The following is a 13,478-nucleotide window of genomic DNA, read 5'->3' as shown; positions in this document are numbered from 1 at the left end:
CAAGGAGCGAAAATTCTAGACAGTCAGGCAACAGTGAGTGGTGTTTTCAGAATTTCAATCCAATCCAAGAACGAGCATGCTCCTGTGAGGGTTGTGGATAGAGTCTTCAATGTAGTTCGCCACGGTCAGCGTCTGTTAACAACTGATGTCATCCAGTTTAAGGATGATGACTCTGATTTCAATGACACCCAAATCGTCTACGCTCGTGAGGGAATCCTTTCAGGCAATATCATCTCAACATCTAATCCCTCACAGGCCCTTTTCCGTTTCACACAAGCCGACCTACGAGATAAGAACGTCCTCTTCATCCACCATGGAGCAGACCGGGAACGCTTCTCACTACAGGTTTCAGATGGCTTCCACAAGACCACGGCACTGCTTCAGATCCAGGCAGGTGAGCCGTACCTGCGAATAGTAAACAACACAATCATTGTCATCGACCATGGAAGCACCAAAACACTTAACACCACCCTGTTGAGCGCTGACTCTAACATGGACATCAGAGACGACAGTGAGATCATATTCCAGGTCACATCACCACCCAGCGATGGCAGGATTATTGTGAGTGGGATTGAAGCTTCAGTGTTCACCCAAGAGGACCTGAAAAAAGGTGTTGTGTCATATGAGCACAATTATGAGAGTCTGAGGTCCAAAGACTCCTTTAGCTTCACCGTCCAAGCAAGAGGACATTCTGAAGAGGGCACATTTAGGATTAAAATATTCAAGCAAGGTTACCTCTCAGAGCCTGAGGTGAAAACCAACGAGGTCATCATTTCCTATGAGGGGGAGCACACCATAATCAACGAGGATAATCTCAAGGTAATGTTTACTGAGCAAAACTTTTTATTTTTTATGTGATCTAGAGCTACAGTTCAAACAAATCTACTATTTAAATGAATTTGCCCTGTTGACATTTAATCTATAAAGCAGACATTTGTTTTTATTCAATAAGACAGCATAATAACATTACTAATATTTTATGCTGTCTAATAATATTAATACTTCTACAATTTGGCAGTGATTGTGTGATAGAACAGTCTTTTTCAAGTTTGTTTTCTCTTTCTGACACAGATGTTTCACATGACTCATTCAAGCGTACTGCACTGTTTTGTAACCCTGTCTATTATCTACATTATAACTACATGAAAGCAGGGCTAAATATGACCGTACAGTTGCTGCTTTTAATCTAGTTTATGTACTAAATTACAGTCTATTAAGTGTGGAAAACAGCACTAAGGAACCCCTGAGGAGCTTCCTGAAGCCCACTGTAATTTATTAGATGAGCCTGCCTGCACTTCATCTTGAATGCAATTAATGAGGTTTAAATTTCCGGTCCATTCATAACTCATTCTCTATATAGAGCTTGACTTTTGAAATAATGAGGAATATTTCTGAAAGTAAAATGTTCTTTCTTTTAAAATTTAATTTTACCTTAGCACACACATTTTAAATCTACAGTATTGACTGGAGGAGAACCTAGATACCCAGTACACATACTACTGAAATATGTATTGAACAAAGCCTTGACAGAATGGCCTTTACAAGAGGTAAAATATTGACTTGGCCTCTGGGAGCTTTTCCAATGTGTGTTCTTACTATGAAATGGAAAGTAGTATGATCTTCTGAAATATTGTCAAATGCAAGCATGACTGCTAAACACTTCAAGGCTTCAGGCTCCAGAGAGTTATTAAATGTTTTCAAAGTGGGGTGACTATAAATCTGCATGTGTGTAAATCTGCAGCATGACTTTAAATGTTGCCAGATATCACAAATGTCTTCTTTTAAGTTTGTGTTCACCATACAGTCACAGTGTTGCAGTGCTGTTCTGGTAGGTAGTATACTAAGAGTTAATGTAGTATACATTAAGTCACAAGATTGTTCCTGTATTTAACAGAAATGATCCAGTTCTTTGAAACTTTGAAACACTACTGCAAATTTCAATGAAAAAGTTTTTTTTTGTTTATTTCATTTATTTTACCAACTGTCACTGGAATAGCTGCACAACTGCACAACTGTGCTGTTGTTCCCCAATGCAACTGTATTGCATTGGGGGACAACAGCATTAATCTTCACCACACTTCAAAAGTCAAGCAATTTTAGTATGTATGCTGCATATGAAGGTGTATTTCATTAGTCATTAGTCAGAAAGCTTAGTAATTTCACTACACACACAAAACAGAGATGAAAAGGGTTTCTCCATGCATAATGCAGCATTATGCAGCTTCTTCTGAATTTGTGCATTGGACAATATGCTATTGATGTACGAGTTTTTTGTTGAGCCAACTGTATGCTTCTGCAAGTTTAACATTGGCCCTACACAAAAGAGGGATGATATGATCAAATAATACATTAACAGAGTGTACCTTTGCCTTTTAGGTGGATCAAGCTGATATTTTGCCTACAGAGATGGTGTTCACCATTAAAGAGCCTCCTCGTCTCGGTCATGTGGTCAAGCTGACAAACAGCTCAGACAGCACTGCTTCACCTGTCCCCGACTACATTCATTCCTTCACTCAAGAGGACATTGATCAGGGGCACATTCTCTATGTGTCTGCATCCATCCAGGTTTATTGTCATTTAATTTATTCTGCTGTAGTAAATCAGATGTGGCAGCTTGTTCCCTTCCGTAATCACACTGAGAGTAAAATCAGACAAAAGACAAACTTAGACTCTGATGAGGTACAAGGTTTATTTTTACTATTAGCAACATCTCTTTCTCTCTTTCAGGGAAACGACGCATTCACAGTAGATGTCAGTAATGGTTTTACCACAGTGGAGGACCTGCACATCTCCGTGAAAATTGTGCCACGGCTCATCCCCATCCAGACCTTCAACTTTACAGTGAAGGAAGGCCTCAGCAGAGCAATTAACACAGAGATTGTTAACATCTCACATCCTTTCTACAGATCAGCAAACATTGACTTCGTTGTAGAAGAGCCACCACAGCATGGGGAAATCCGCACCCAGGATGGAGACGAACTTACTTACTTTACATGGGAAGAGGTATGTAGTGATATGATGAAAGAAATAGAAATTATAAATTCAATTACAAGTAACAAAAATATCACCAAGGATGTTTAAACAATCACATCTCCACTGCCTTCTCATTGAAATAATACTGCCCTTAACTCTCGTATATCACCACTGGTTTAAACATTTGAATGAACCCTTCCCACATAAGTGTCAAAGATGTTTTAATTGACAATCAAGTGAAGTTTCATTGCTCGCCAGTATGGTAGGTCATTGGTTATTTGCCTTTACCTAATTATCCAGCTCCTGTCCTCTATATGCATTAGTTTTAAATAATTTCTGTGCATGCATGTATCAGTTTCTATAATTCCAATCAATTTGCATATTTGCTTGGAATTTGTGATGTACCAGCATCAACAGAAACACACACATATATATATAGGGGTTCCTGCAGAAATATGATAATCTTAAATCCTTAAGAAAATAAAACTTGAGACTTTTTATTTATCAAATGGTTGTTTTCATTAAATGGTTAGCATATGTGCACCACATGTTTTGCTAAACGTACTCAAACAATGTCTCCTCTAGCTAACATTTTAAGGATTTGATTAATCAAATGGCATATACTGTCTGGACACAGCACCTGAATGTTTTTTGGACAGATATTTTTACACTTTTGTCAGTCTGGGATTAAAAACTTCCCAGAAGACCCCCAAAAACCCAATTATCCATATTTTATCCCATCTTAATAACTCCAGGGAGTATAACATCTTCCTCTCACAACTAGATCATGGTGGTTGTGAGGATTACCACAGGAAAGCATCACCATGGAACTTTCCCCTGTTACTTCTCTGAGCTGTTTTGGATTTGTTGTGTTGTACCAGATAGAGAGGGGAGGGAGAATCTGGGAGTTGCTGCAGCAGAGCTATCTGGTCTCCCTCCGTGTGGTTCTGGGGCCCCAGCATTAGGAAAATATTAAAAATGCATGAGTAGTTACTGGTGGAAAAACCTCATGCATTCTGAATGGACCACATGGTTTGGGGGAGCTAGTTAGACACATATCTTATTGCTCCTACATCCAGCCCTGGTCTGCCTCTACTCCTCTCTACTTAGCTGAACCATTGTGGAAAAACTGACGATGCCTTTGGACTGCCTGAAGCCAAGATAAACTGGCCTGGTATATTCCTATAATGTGTGAGTGTACACAAATCTCCTGCGCTTTGGTACTGCCAGACTCACTCATAGTGTCTCTCAGAGATCCCAATGTGCAACTCGGATGAGTCTAGTGCACAGCAGCAGTTGCATTGGTAGTGGGTAGACAAAAATGAACATAGATATCATCATCTTCCACTATGGAAATGTCACACAAGAAAAAAGGCTTTTCTATTTACTGCTACTTGGAGATGTTTTATGTGTGCACAGTGTGTAATGTTTTCTTTTACTGTTATACTCAGAGAATGAAACAAAGTCAGGTCTCCCAAATGAGTACCACATTGAAGAATAAATGTCCAAGCCTCAGTCGGCTCAGCATTTTAACCAGACTGTAATTGTTCCAAAATGAAAGTCTGATGTGCGTGTACTTTTTTGTATTTTATTTTAAGCTCTACTGGGTACGTCCTCCCTGGGAATGGACACTGAACTTACTGGTGTGTAGTGGTAGTAATTTTGCATTAAAGTCATCAGTTGGGGTGGTTCACTGAGGTTATGTAGGCGTACAGTAACACAGGGGTGTGCAGTGAGAAAAACTCATGCACACCCCTACATGAACACCGACCACAAGAATGTTAAGTAACTCTAGGTGTCATGTGGTCCAGATGTGTCACATAAGTATAAAAACTGTCAGACAATGTATGGCTAACCACAGCATTGAATATGGTTTACTCAGGCTTTGAACGGTAAAGTCATGTTCACATTCAGTAATATATGCAATATTGAGTTGGATCCAACTTGTTTAGGAAATCTAAACACTCAAAATCAGAACCCTTTGATCTTATACACCTTTGTCAGGTCTTAATTAGATCTTCCATCTTTGGAAACCTATTAAATTCCCCACAGGCATCTTTATTTTTTTTTACAAAATACAACATGTTTTCCAAACAAAGTGGGCAAGCTTCTACGGTTTATACAGATTTTCCAAAATACATTGAGTGCGCTGACCCTGAGATTTTACATCAATCAAAAATAAAATAAATAATGCAGCTAGTTTAAAATATTGACACCTGCTTCAGTCTTTTTCAAAGTGAATCTGAAGGCCATATGTCCAACAACCACCCACTGTTTATTGTCCCAGCGAGCAGACTGATTGTTTTGCTGACTTTTCCCGATCAGTAATGATGATGGGGGTTGTTATTCCAGAAGGATGCAAGTCATATGGGATCCATTTAGCACTTCCTGCTCTCTGAAGCAGGTCCCCTCATCACTGCAGCTTATTGGCTTTTGTATACAAAGTTCTAACAGTCCTTTTTGCGGGGAAGGACCCTGAATGTCTGTAAATTTTGTACAGAATAAGATTAGGTTGCGTATTATATGATCGATATAGGACTACAGAACTGGGGAACAAGAACACAGGATGCTGAGTGCTGAGATTCCTTTTCTTTATGTAGAAAGTCATCAGAGTTGGCTTGGCCTGGCCTCAGGTGCTGTTTTCCATCTAGTTCACTTGACGTTGGATGACTAATTCCTTTGTGCATCTGGTTTCCCTCAAGGTTTCATACTACAGGGGAGATTCCCCTTGTTCTCCTGCTGCTCCCAGTAGCCTTTGTCTTAAAACTTTAAAAACATGTATTAACTGCATAGGACAACACAATATATTGTTTCTACTAAACAGAGATACATGTCTCTGTAGGTTAACACAGAATGCTATTGTTTTTTCTCATCTCCTAAAAACATAAAGGAATAGTTTGACAATCTGGGAAATACTTATTCACTGATCAATATCACTGTCATATCTGTCCGTTACATATGATGCTACATTAAGGAAACACTTAGCTTAACAAAAAGACTGGAACAGATAGCTTGACTGTGTCCAAAAAATCTGCCCATCAGCACCTCTAAAGCTCAGTTGCATGTTACATCCTGTTTGTTTACAGTAATACATACAAAAAAATGGCCAACGGAAGACCAGTCTTTATGCCACGCTAGGCTAACTGTCTTCTGGCTAACTTTCCTCTAATTCTAGGCAAAAAGCAAAAAAGCATATTTTTCGAGAATGTGAAACTAATCTTTTAAACTCAGATGTTCAAAACCAAAGTTACAAAGTACTAAAAAGAAATCTGGTATAAAGTTATGTAGTGTCCTATGCCAACTTACATTGTTATTGACATTATTAGACATTAAAACATTATTCATGATTATACTGGGTAAAACGGTTGTAATAGTGTAATTCTAGATCAAATGTATGTTTTTCTGTCACTGTTGAAAGCCCTTCAGCTTATAAAGATCAAACAAATTAACAATTCGAGTTAACATCCCTATGTCATGTATTTGGAGATGATAAATAAATAGCAATGGGATAGAAATGGATCCTGCTTTCCATAAATGTGGACACAGGATATCTTTTATATATAAAACACTGATGAAGATTAATGGTTGAGTAGTAGCCCAAATGATAAATAACCTGACTATTATGAGACAAATGATTGGAGTTCCATGTATCAGGCGATGGACAGCTATCTGAGCACCAAAACATTTGAATGAAATTAAGAATTTAAGCTTCTACCAATTCTCATTGGAGTTTGTCCAAGTTAACCAGGATATGGTGGCTTCATGGTTTTTTAAAAGTGTTTTTTTGGATGTTGGTGTAAAGAGACACAGTCACACTGTTAAATGTTATTCCACCTTGTAGGCTCACCCAGCTTCTGCCTATTTAATGATGTTTCCTACCATTCAGGTCTGATTCAGAATTGAGTGACAACTGGATCGTTTTTTGTCTTCTCCAGATGGAACTTGGACACATCTACTACATGCATGACAGCACCGAGAGCACAGAGGACAGTTTTACACTCTCTGCCACAGCTTATGAGATTGAGCGCCGGAGCCTCCCTGTCACCATCTCAGTGACTGTCATACCAGTCAACGATGAGCCGCCAAAACTGACACGTAACACAGGACTGGAGGTAATGTTTTGCTCTTTGAAAGTGCATTTACTGTTACTTTGAGCTTTCCTCCAACATACTCAACAGTGAATGGGATGGAAATGTTGCTGTAGGAAGATCGTTTATATCTATAAAATGTAAACTTTCTGTTTGTTGGAAACTTTTAGTAAATTTGAAGTGATGAGAAGTTAATCTGACCACAACCTTCACAGTGTGTGAGGGAGGAAAAAACTAACATTTGACCTTTGAAAACAAGGGAAGGAGTATTTTATACTAGAAAGATGAAACTATGGAGGAAATAACTTGCTTCCCTACAGGTTTGTGTTGGTTCCAGTGCTCTGTTTATTTCATGATACTTTTGTGGATATATTTGCTTTCTCTCCTGCAATATGCTGGAAATAAAAACCAGCACAAGTTGTGAAATGTTACTGACAGGTGGTAGGCGTTCCCACCTGCTCCTGCATTTGCATAATTGTTCTTATGCCCAAGCCACAAAAATTTGAAGGAATGGTAGATAAATGGCTTAAAAGTGGTTGATGAGATTCTAAAAGGGGTCATTTTATGAAAAGTGAATTTAGTCAACTGCTAAATTTAGAAGTCCAGATGCACTCAACACTCAAAGGTCTTATGTTTGTAGGGAATATCTTACATTACAGTTTAAGTTAATATAAAATCGTGTTAAGATTTAAAATACTCTGAACTCTGAATGAACTCTGTACGCAATGCTGATCTTTCTCACATCTTATTGGATAGTCCAGCTGCAGTTACAGTCCACTTTCATGAATCCTGTATGAACTGAGAATTAAATTCACTTCATGTAGCAAGTACAATAAATGCAGAGAATTTTTACTGACCTTACAGACGATGATGCATGCTGCATCAGTACTGGAGTGGCGTCCACAGCAAATTTGTTTTTTATAAAGAGAAATGAAATAGAAGTGAATTAACATATTCTCAGCTTGACTGCACCAAATGTGGAAAGCAAATCATTTAAGCCACATAAGTGTAAGAGGGCAGTGATTCACTACTGTATGCACGCAATACAGTGTCAAGCAGAATTTCAGGTTTACTGTATCATTATGCATATTAATGCAGTTTCAAATTTGCTGATTCCCCAGTTTGCAGTAGAACAGGAGATAAGGGAAGATAGTATTATTATAGCAGTACCTACACTTATCCCTGTATCTCAGAGGCATGTACTTGCCATATATGTATAGTCCCACATTCATTAGTCAACGTTTTTTTTGAAATAACATTTTAAATATCACATGTGTCTAATTTATAAACATATTTCGTGGTATGGGGCGGTGATGGATAAGACACATGCCTTTTTGTGTGAGAGACCTGGGTTTGAATCCACACCAATGTGTCCCTGAGCAAGACACTTAACACTTAGTGGCTCCAGAGGCGTGTGACCTCTGATATATATATATATATATATATAGCAATTATAAGTCGCTTTAGATAAAAGCGTCAGCTAAATGAAAAAATGGAAATGTAATTTAAATATTTCCATCTGTAATTAACTCTGGTTAATATTTTCTAATTGATTGGGGTCCTAGCAGAATTACAGCCTAAAGATTCAGAAGTTTGCTGGAATTAAAAGATTTGCTTTTATGAGGTCATTCTTTCTTATCTTCATTCAAATGGACAACATTTCAATCTCTGTTGAATATTCATCAGATCAAAATCTTTGGATACCTCATTCATAAATATGCCACTACACTGATGGGTTCTACGAAGACAGGTGTGGTTAACCATCCAACCCTCCCAGAATGATAAACATCTCAAAACACTTGAGTACACAGTGAAAACTCCGTCAAAATACTCCATCTATCAATTTCAAAAAGTGGAAAATGAATCCAATATATCAATCCATCCATCTTCAACCGCTTATCCTGCGTACAGGGTCACAGGGGGCTGGAGCCAATCCCAGCTTACATCGGGCAAAAGGCGGGGTACACCCTGGACAGGTCGCCAGTCCATCGCAGGGCCACACATAGACAAACAATCACTCACACTCACATTCACAACAATGGACAATTTTAGAGATACCAATTAACCTAGCCTGCATGTCTTTGGATGGTGGGAGGAAGACACAGAAAGGCTGTTGTTCAAACCCACGACCTTTTGCTGTTAGGCGACAGTGCTAACCACTGCACCACTGCGCCGCCCCCAATACATCAAATCTATTAAAAAGATCTTGAATATATCCAAAATAGCAAGTAACATAAGAGCAAACAGTATATATTAAGTAAAGTATAATAAAAACATGTTTTTGCCAGAAACACTCATATGCATCATATTTTTCTATTAACACACACTAAGATATACAGCATGTTATCGCGAGACTATACAGCTATCAACAAACAGCAACAACAGATATTCCCAAAATGTGTCTAAATTTACAAAAGTTAAGTTTTTCAAGAAGTGTTCCACTGAACTGTTACATTTCTGACATTGTGGATCAATCTCGCTTATTACGCCCTATCACTAAATCATTTCATCACAATGATTACAAGTGTTTATTCAACATTGTCCTTATTTAATTGTATCTACAGTAGGTTCAGAGCGTGTTTGCAACACAAGTTTTGAAGGATCAATGAAGTAGATTCTACAGGCAGGCAGTGGGAAATAAACAGCAGTAATCAGCTCAAAGAACTGGAAACCAACTGTGTCATTCAGCCTTCCCTGCTCTGCCTGTGGCTCCGCGTCTCCCTGGCAACCCATATTTTTGGAAAACCAAGATGGTCGACGAGACCATGGCTTTCTGGCAGAGTGAGGGCGGCATAGAATCCCTGTGCCTCCTCTGCTGCGGTTGCAGAATGTAACATAATAATACGTGGATGTCTCCCCACACAGAGTCAGGGCTGACCCAGCAGCACTTGGATTGATTTAAAGCAGGAAGTGTGTGTGTAGTGACCCTGCAGCAGATGATCAGACATGATGACTAACATGGCTGTGCTCAGGCTCTGTTCTAGCTCACCATTGATCCCATTTGGCCCAGTCTATAGGATACAGCTGGTTTCGATTAGGGTTTACACTCTGTCTCAGTCTGTCTCAGTCTGGTTATGTGTGTCTGAATAGTTGTTTCTCTGGGTCTTTCTTTCTTTCTTTCTTTCTTTCTTCCTTCCTTCCTATCTATCTATCTATCTATCTATCTATCTATCTATCCAAACACTCTTGCTTTGAATGCCATCCTAATCCCTCTTGCTATTTGTGCACATGACCATTGAGTGTAAATGGAACACCACCACTGTCTTTTTTTTTCATGGCCATATATTACATCATAGCCACTGACAATAAACTAGCATGTTTCTTGTTGTTGTTTTCCTATAGTTTGTGTACCTTTACTTCACCACTCCCCAGTATAGAGTTAAAAACACACTGGTGTTGCCTGCACTTAAACCAGCCAAGATTGCGGATGCCGTCTGGGGGTTGCACTTTCAGACCTCTGGCGCCCCTCAGAGTCTGAAACATTTAAAGAGACGGTTGTATCCTGTTGAGTCATCGGCAAACTAAGTCATTTGCCTATAGCAGCTCTTTCATTACTGCCTCCAAATGAAATATCAGCCATTGTGTCCGATCAAATTAAATTTGCAGCCCATCCTCTTAGGTGCTAAATGCATTGATTGTTATATAAACCATCAATTTTTTCAGATTACCTGCCCTATATAGCCTAGTGCCTTGCTGTTGTGTAGCGTGGGTTGATGTGGCCATCTAGTGTCAGAGATTGGGTTTGCACTGTAGAAAAATGTCCATCACAACTACTGACAATACCTTTAACCTGGTGATGTGACCTTATTTTATATATTTTATATATAATATTGACACATTTTTTAGTATTTGAGAAGGCAAGTAAATTGTGTTTTCTTATATCTGGTGTAGAAATTTGGATTTCAGCACAATAGATAATCAGTGTTATTATCATCTTCCCAATGGACATTACAAGTCATTTGTGTAATATAGTCATTACATACATAATCATTTGTGTCGGAAAAAAAAGCACTGTCTCACATCAGCTTCCCAGTGAAATTCATTGGTGTAGGGTGAGGTCACATTTACTGTTTTTGATTTTGTTCTCCATACATGATTTTTTTCTCTGTACATCTAAAACAAATTGCACAATACCCTGAAGATCAAAAAGTCACTTGTCAATTGCCAAGATGACTAGAGGCTTTTGTCGTGAGGTTGTGCTCTAAATTAAGACATATTTTCTGTTGGCTCTTGTCAGTAGATTGTTCCGACCATCCTTAAAAAAATAAACCTTTGACAGCATCAGCTCCGTTAGTACTGGTGGAGGAAATGATGGTGAGGTAAACACTAGTTTTTGCCTGCAACAGTGCTCTTTAATGCTAAGAAATTGGTGCTATCATCTGCTAAGTAATCTCTGAGTCATCACATTCAGAGTTACCAGAAGGACTTTCAGCCTCTCTCTCAATAGGGGGAGGGATAAAACAGAAGGAACGCATAGAGCATCTGTCTCATCCATGGTGCACTGAGGAAAGTGGGTGTTCTGCCTTAAGGCAAACAATCCATTTCCACCTTTACAGAGTCCAGATTTGGCTCAGAATTTTTGGGTTCAGTTTCTAATCCCCCACAAGGGGTGTCCTACTGGGGTGTGCTATTCAGGCTTTACTTTCTGCTGGCCTGAGATGTAAACTACCCAGAGGAGGTGAAGATTCTCCCATGCCTGATATCACAGGTTCTATGTAGGCTTCAGCAGCAGAGTGGTTTGTTGATGCTGGCTGAAATGATGTAGTTGTCAGTTATACCAGAAATATCCTTGCAACCTATCAGTGGCCTTAAAGTGATGCAGAGCCATAATTTCCCATAGGATGATATGACATTCTTCCTGTTAAGGTGACACGCCACATACCGAGCTCTTCCAGGCAGGTTACCCCCATTTTGTCATTGAGGTATCTGACACATGAAAGGTTTTTCTCTCCACTGGTGATTCTTCAGGCAGGACTTCTCTGATAGTCTAATTCCCTCATGGCTAAATGGTCACTAGATCCAATCGCAATCTGGTTAACAGTCTCTGCAGGTATCTCATGTGCAGCAGTCCTGGTGGAAGCATGAGCTACTGACTTCTAGTGTCAATCCATGTTTCACAAATTACAGCTGAACTCTTTAGTACAGTTTGGTACAGTTGATACACTTGTTGTAGCTGGGATCCCCAAATATCTGCAAATGCAAGCAGCAGGCCTCAGTCCCTTCTGAGCAGACAGTGTAGCCACCAGATTTAGCCACCTGCTTACTCCCAAACATCAGCACCTCTGCTCTCCACACCTGGGCAAAAAGGCTGCCCACTAGGCACTGAAATGACTAGTGCAAAAAAGGGTTAAATACACATTTGAATATAGTCATTTATATGCTTATAAAACAACAGTTACTGTGACAAAAAAACTGATTTAGTCTGCATTTAACCAAGACGTCCAGACATATTTTGACTTGTAAGTCATCAAATCAGCGCTCATGTTGTTTAAACAATTGATAAATCAAAACAATGTACATAATTGTCACATTGCTGAGGTATGTTTAAAGTATGTTTTTATTTGTATTTTAGTATTTTAATTGGTTTGCATGTTGAAGTCTTACTTATGTTTCTTTTAAACTCAGCACACACATTTGAAATTTATAGTAATTTAGAGTTTATAAAGTATTTATTGAAAGGTTAAAGACTTTTAACAGTTATCACCTTAATGCAGGTACACATAGGTAGGACTTTCAGATATAATATACAAGCTTGTGACCTCTGATGCCACTGTACAATACAGTTTCTTAAAAAATGTATAGCAGCAGAAATTGTGAACATGAATGAATGAACATGAACAGTACAATTGATTTCAACTCAAAACTTACTTGTTTGTGAAGTTGTTACCAGTTGTAAAAGTTATCATTTGAGAGGAAAAAAGATGCAATCTACACGCAAAAAAAGAGTGTATTGTTGAATTATGGCTTTGAACTGTTGATGCTATGTCATAGTGATAGAACTTTGATGGCTGAAAGGGATGTTATGAGCAGTGGTCTGTGAGGCAACTAAATTATACACTTCACAACACATTTGTTGTATTGAACGAGTCTGGATGGGTCTGAAATACCAGAAATTACACAGAGGACTGAAAGAGACAGCAATTTAGTCGGTTTGTGTTGTCATTAAGTTTGGCTCCAGAACATTTCATGTAAAAAAGAGGGGAAATGGAACATGTTTTTTAGACACACTGGCAATGTGGCTGTAGAGATCTCAGTTGGTCATTCAGACCTCCACTTTAGTGAAGACTGAAATGCTTCAAGCCCCACTTACTAAAGGTACAGCCTCACAGAGCCATTAGCATGGCTGTAGAGTAGACTCTTACACTTGTTTTGATTAATAGTTTAGTTCTGAGTCACTAGAAACTTGCTACTGTGGTG

At 38.8% G+C, this 13,478-nt stretch overlaps 1 protein-coding gene across 1 annotated transcript in view; it reads left to right on the top strand.

Annotated features, from left to right (window-relative positions):
- Window positions 1-13,478, top strand: part of cspg4 (chondroitin sulfate proteoglycan 4) — a 70,666-nt gene that overhangs the window by 42,526 nt on the left and 14,662 nt on the right. The window contains exons 4-7 of the mRNA XM_046038456.1: window positions 41-819; window positions 2,377-2,565; window positions 2,728-3,003; window positions 6,909-7,085. Of these exons, the coding sequence (XP_045894412.1) occupies window positions 41-819; window positions 2,377-2,565; window positions 2,728-3,003; window positions 6,909-7,085 (1,421 nt within the window). The remainder of the gene's footprint in view (window positions 1-40; window positions 820-2,376; window positions 2,566-2,727; window positions 3,004-6,908; window positions 7,086-13,478) is intronic.

The sequence above is a fragment of the Micropterus dolomieu genome, linkage group LG22, assembly GCF_021292245.1.
Source record: "Micropterus dolomieu isolate WLL.071019.BEF.003 ecotype Adirondacks linkage group LG22, ASM2129224v1, whole genome shotgun sequence".
NCBI lineage: Eukaryota > Metazoa > Chordata > Actinopteri > Centrarchiformes > Centrarchidae > Micropterus > Micropterus dolomieu.
Note: the sequence above shows the minus strand (reverse complement) of the source record. Positions and strands in the feature narration are given on the sequence as shown.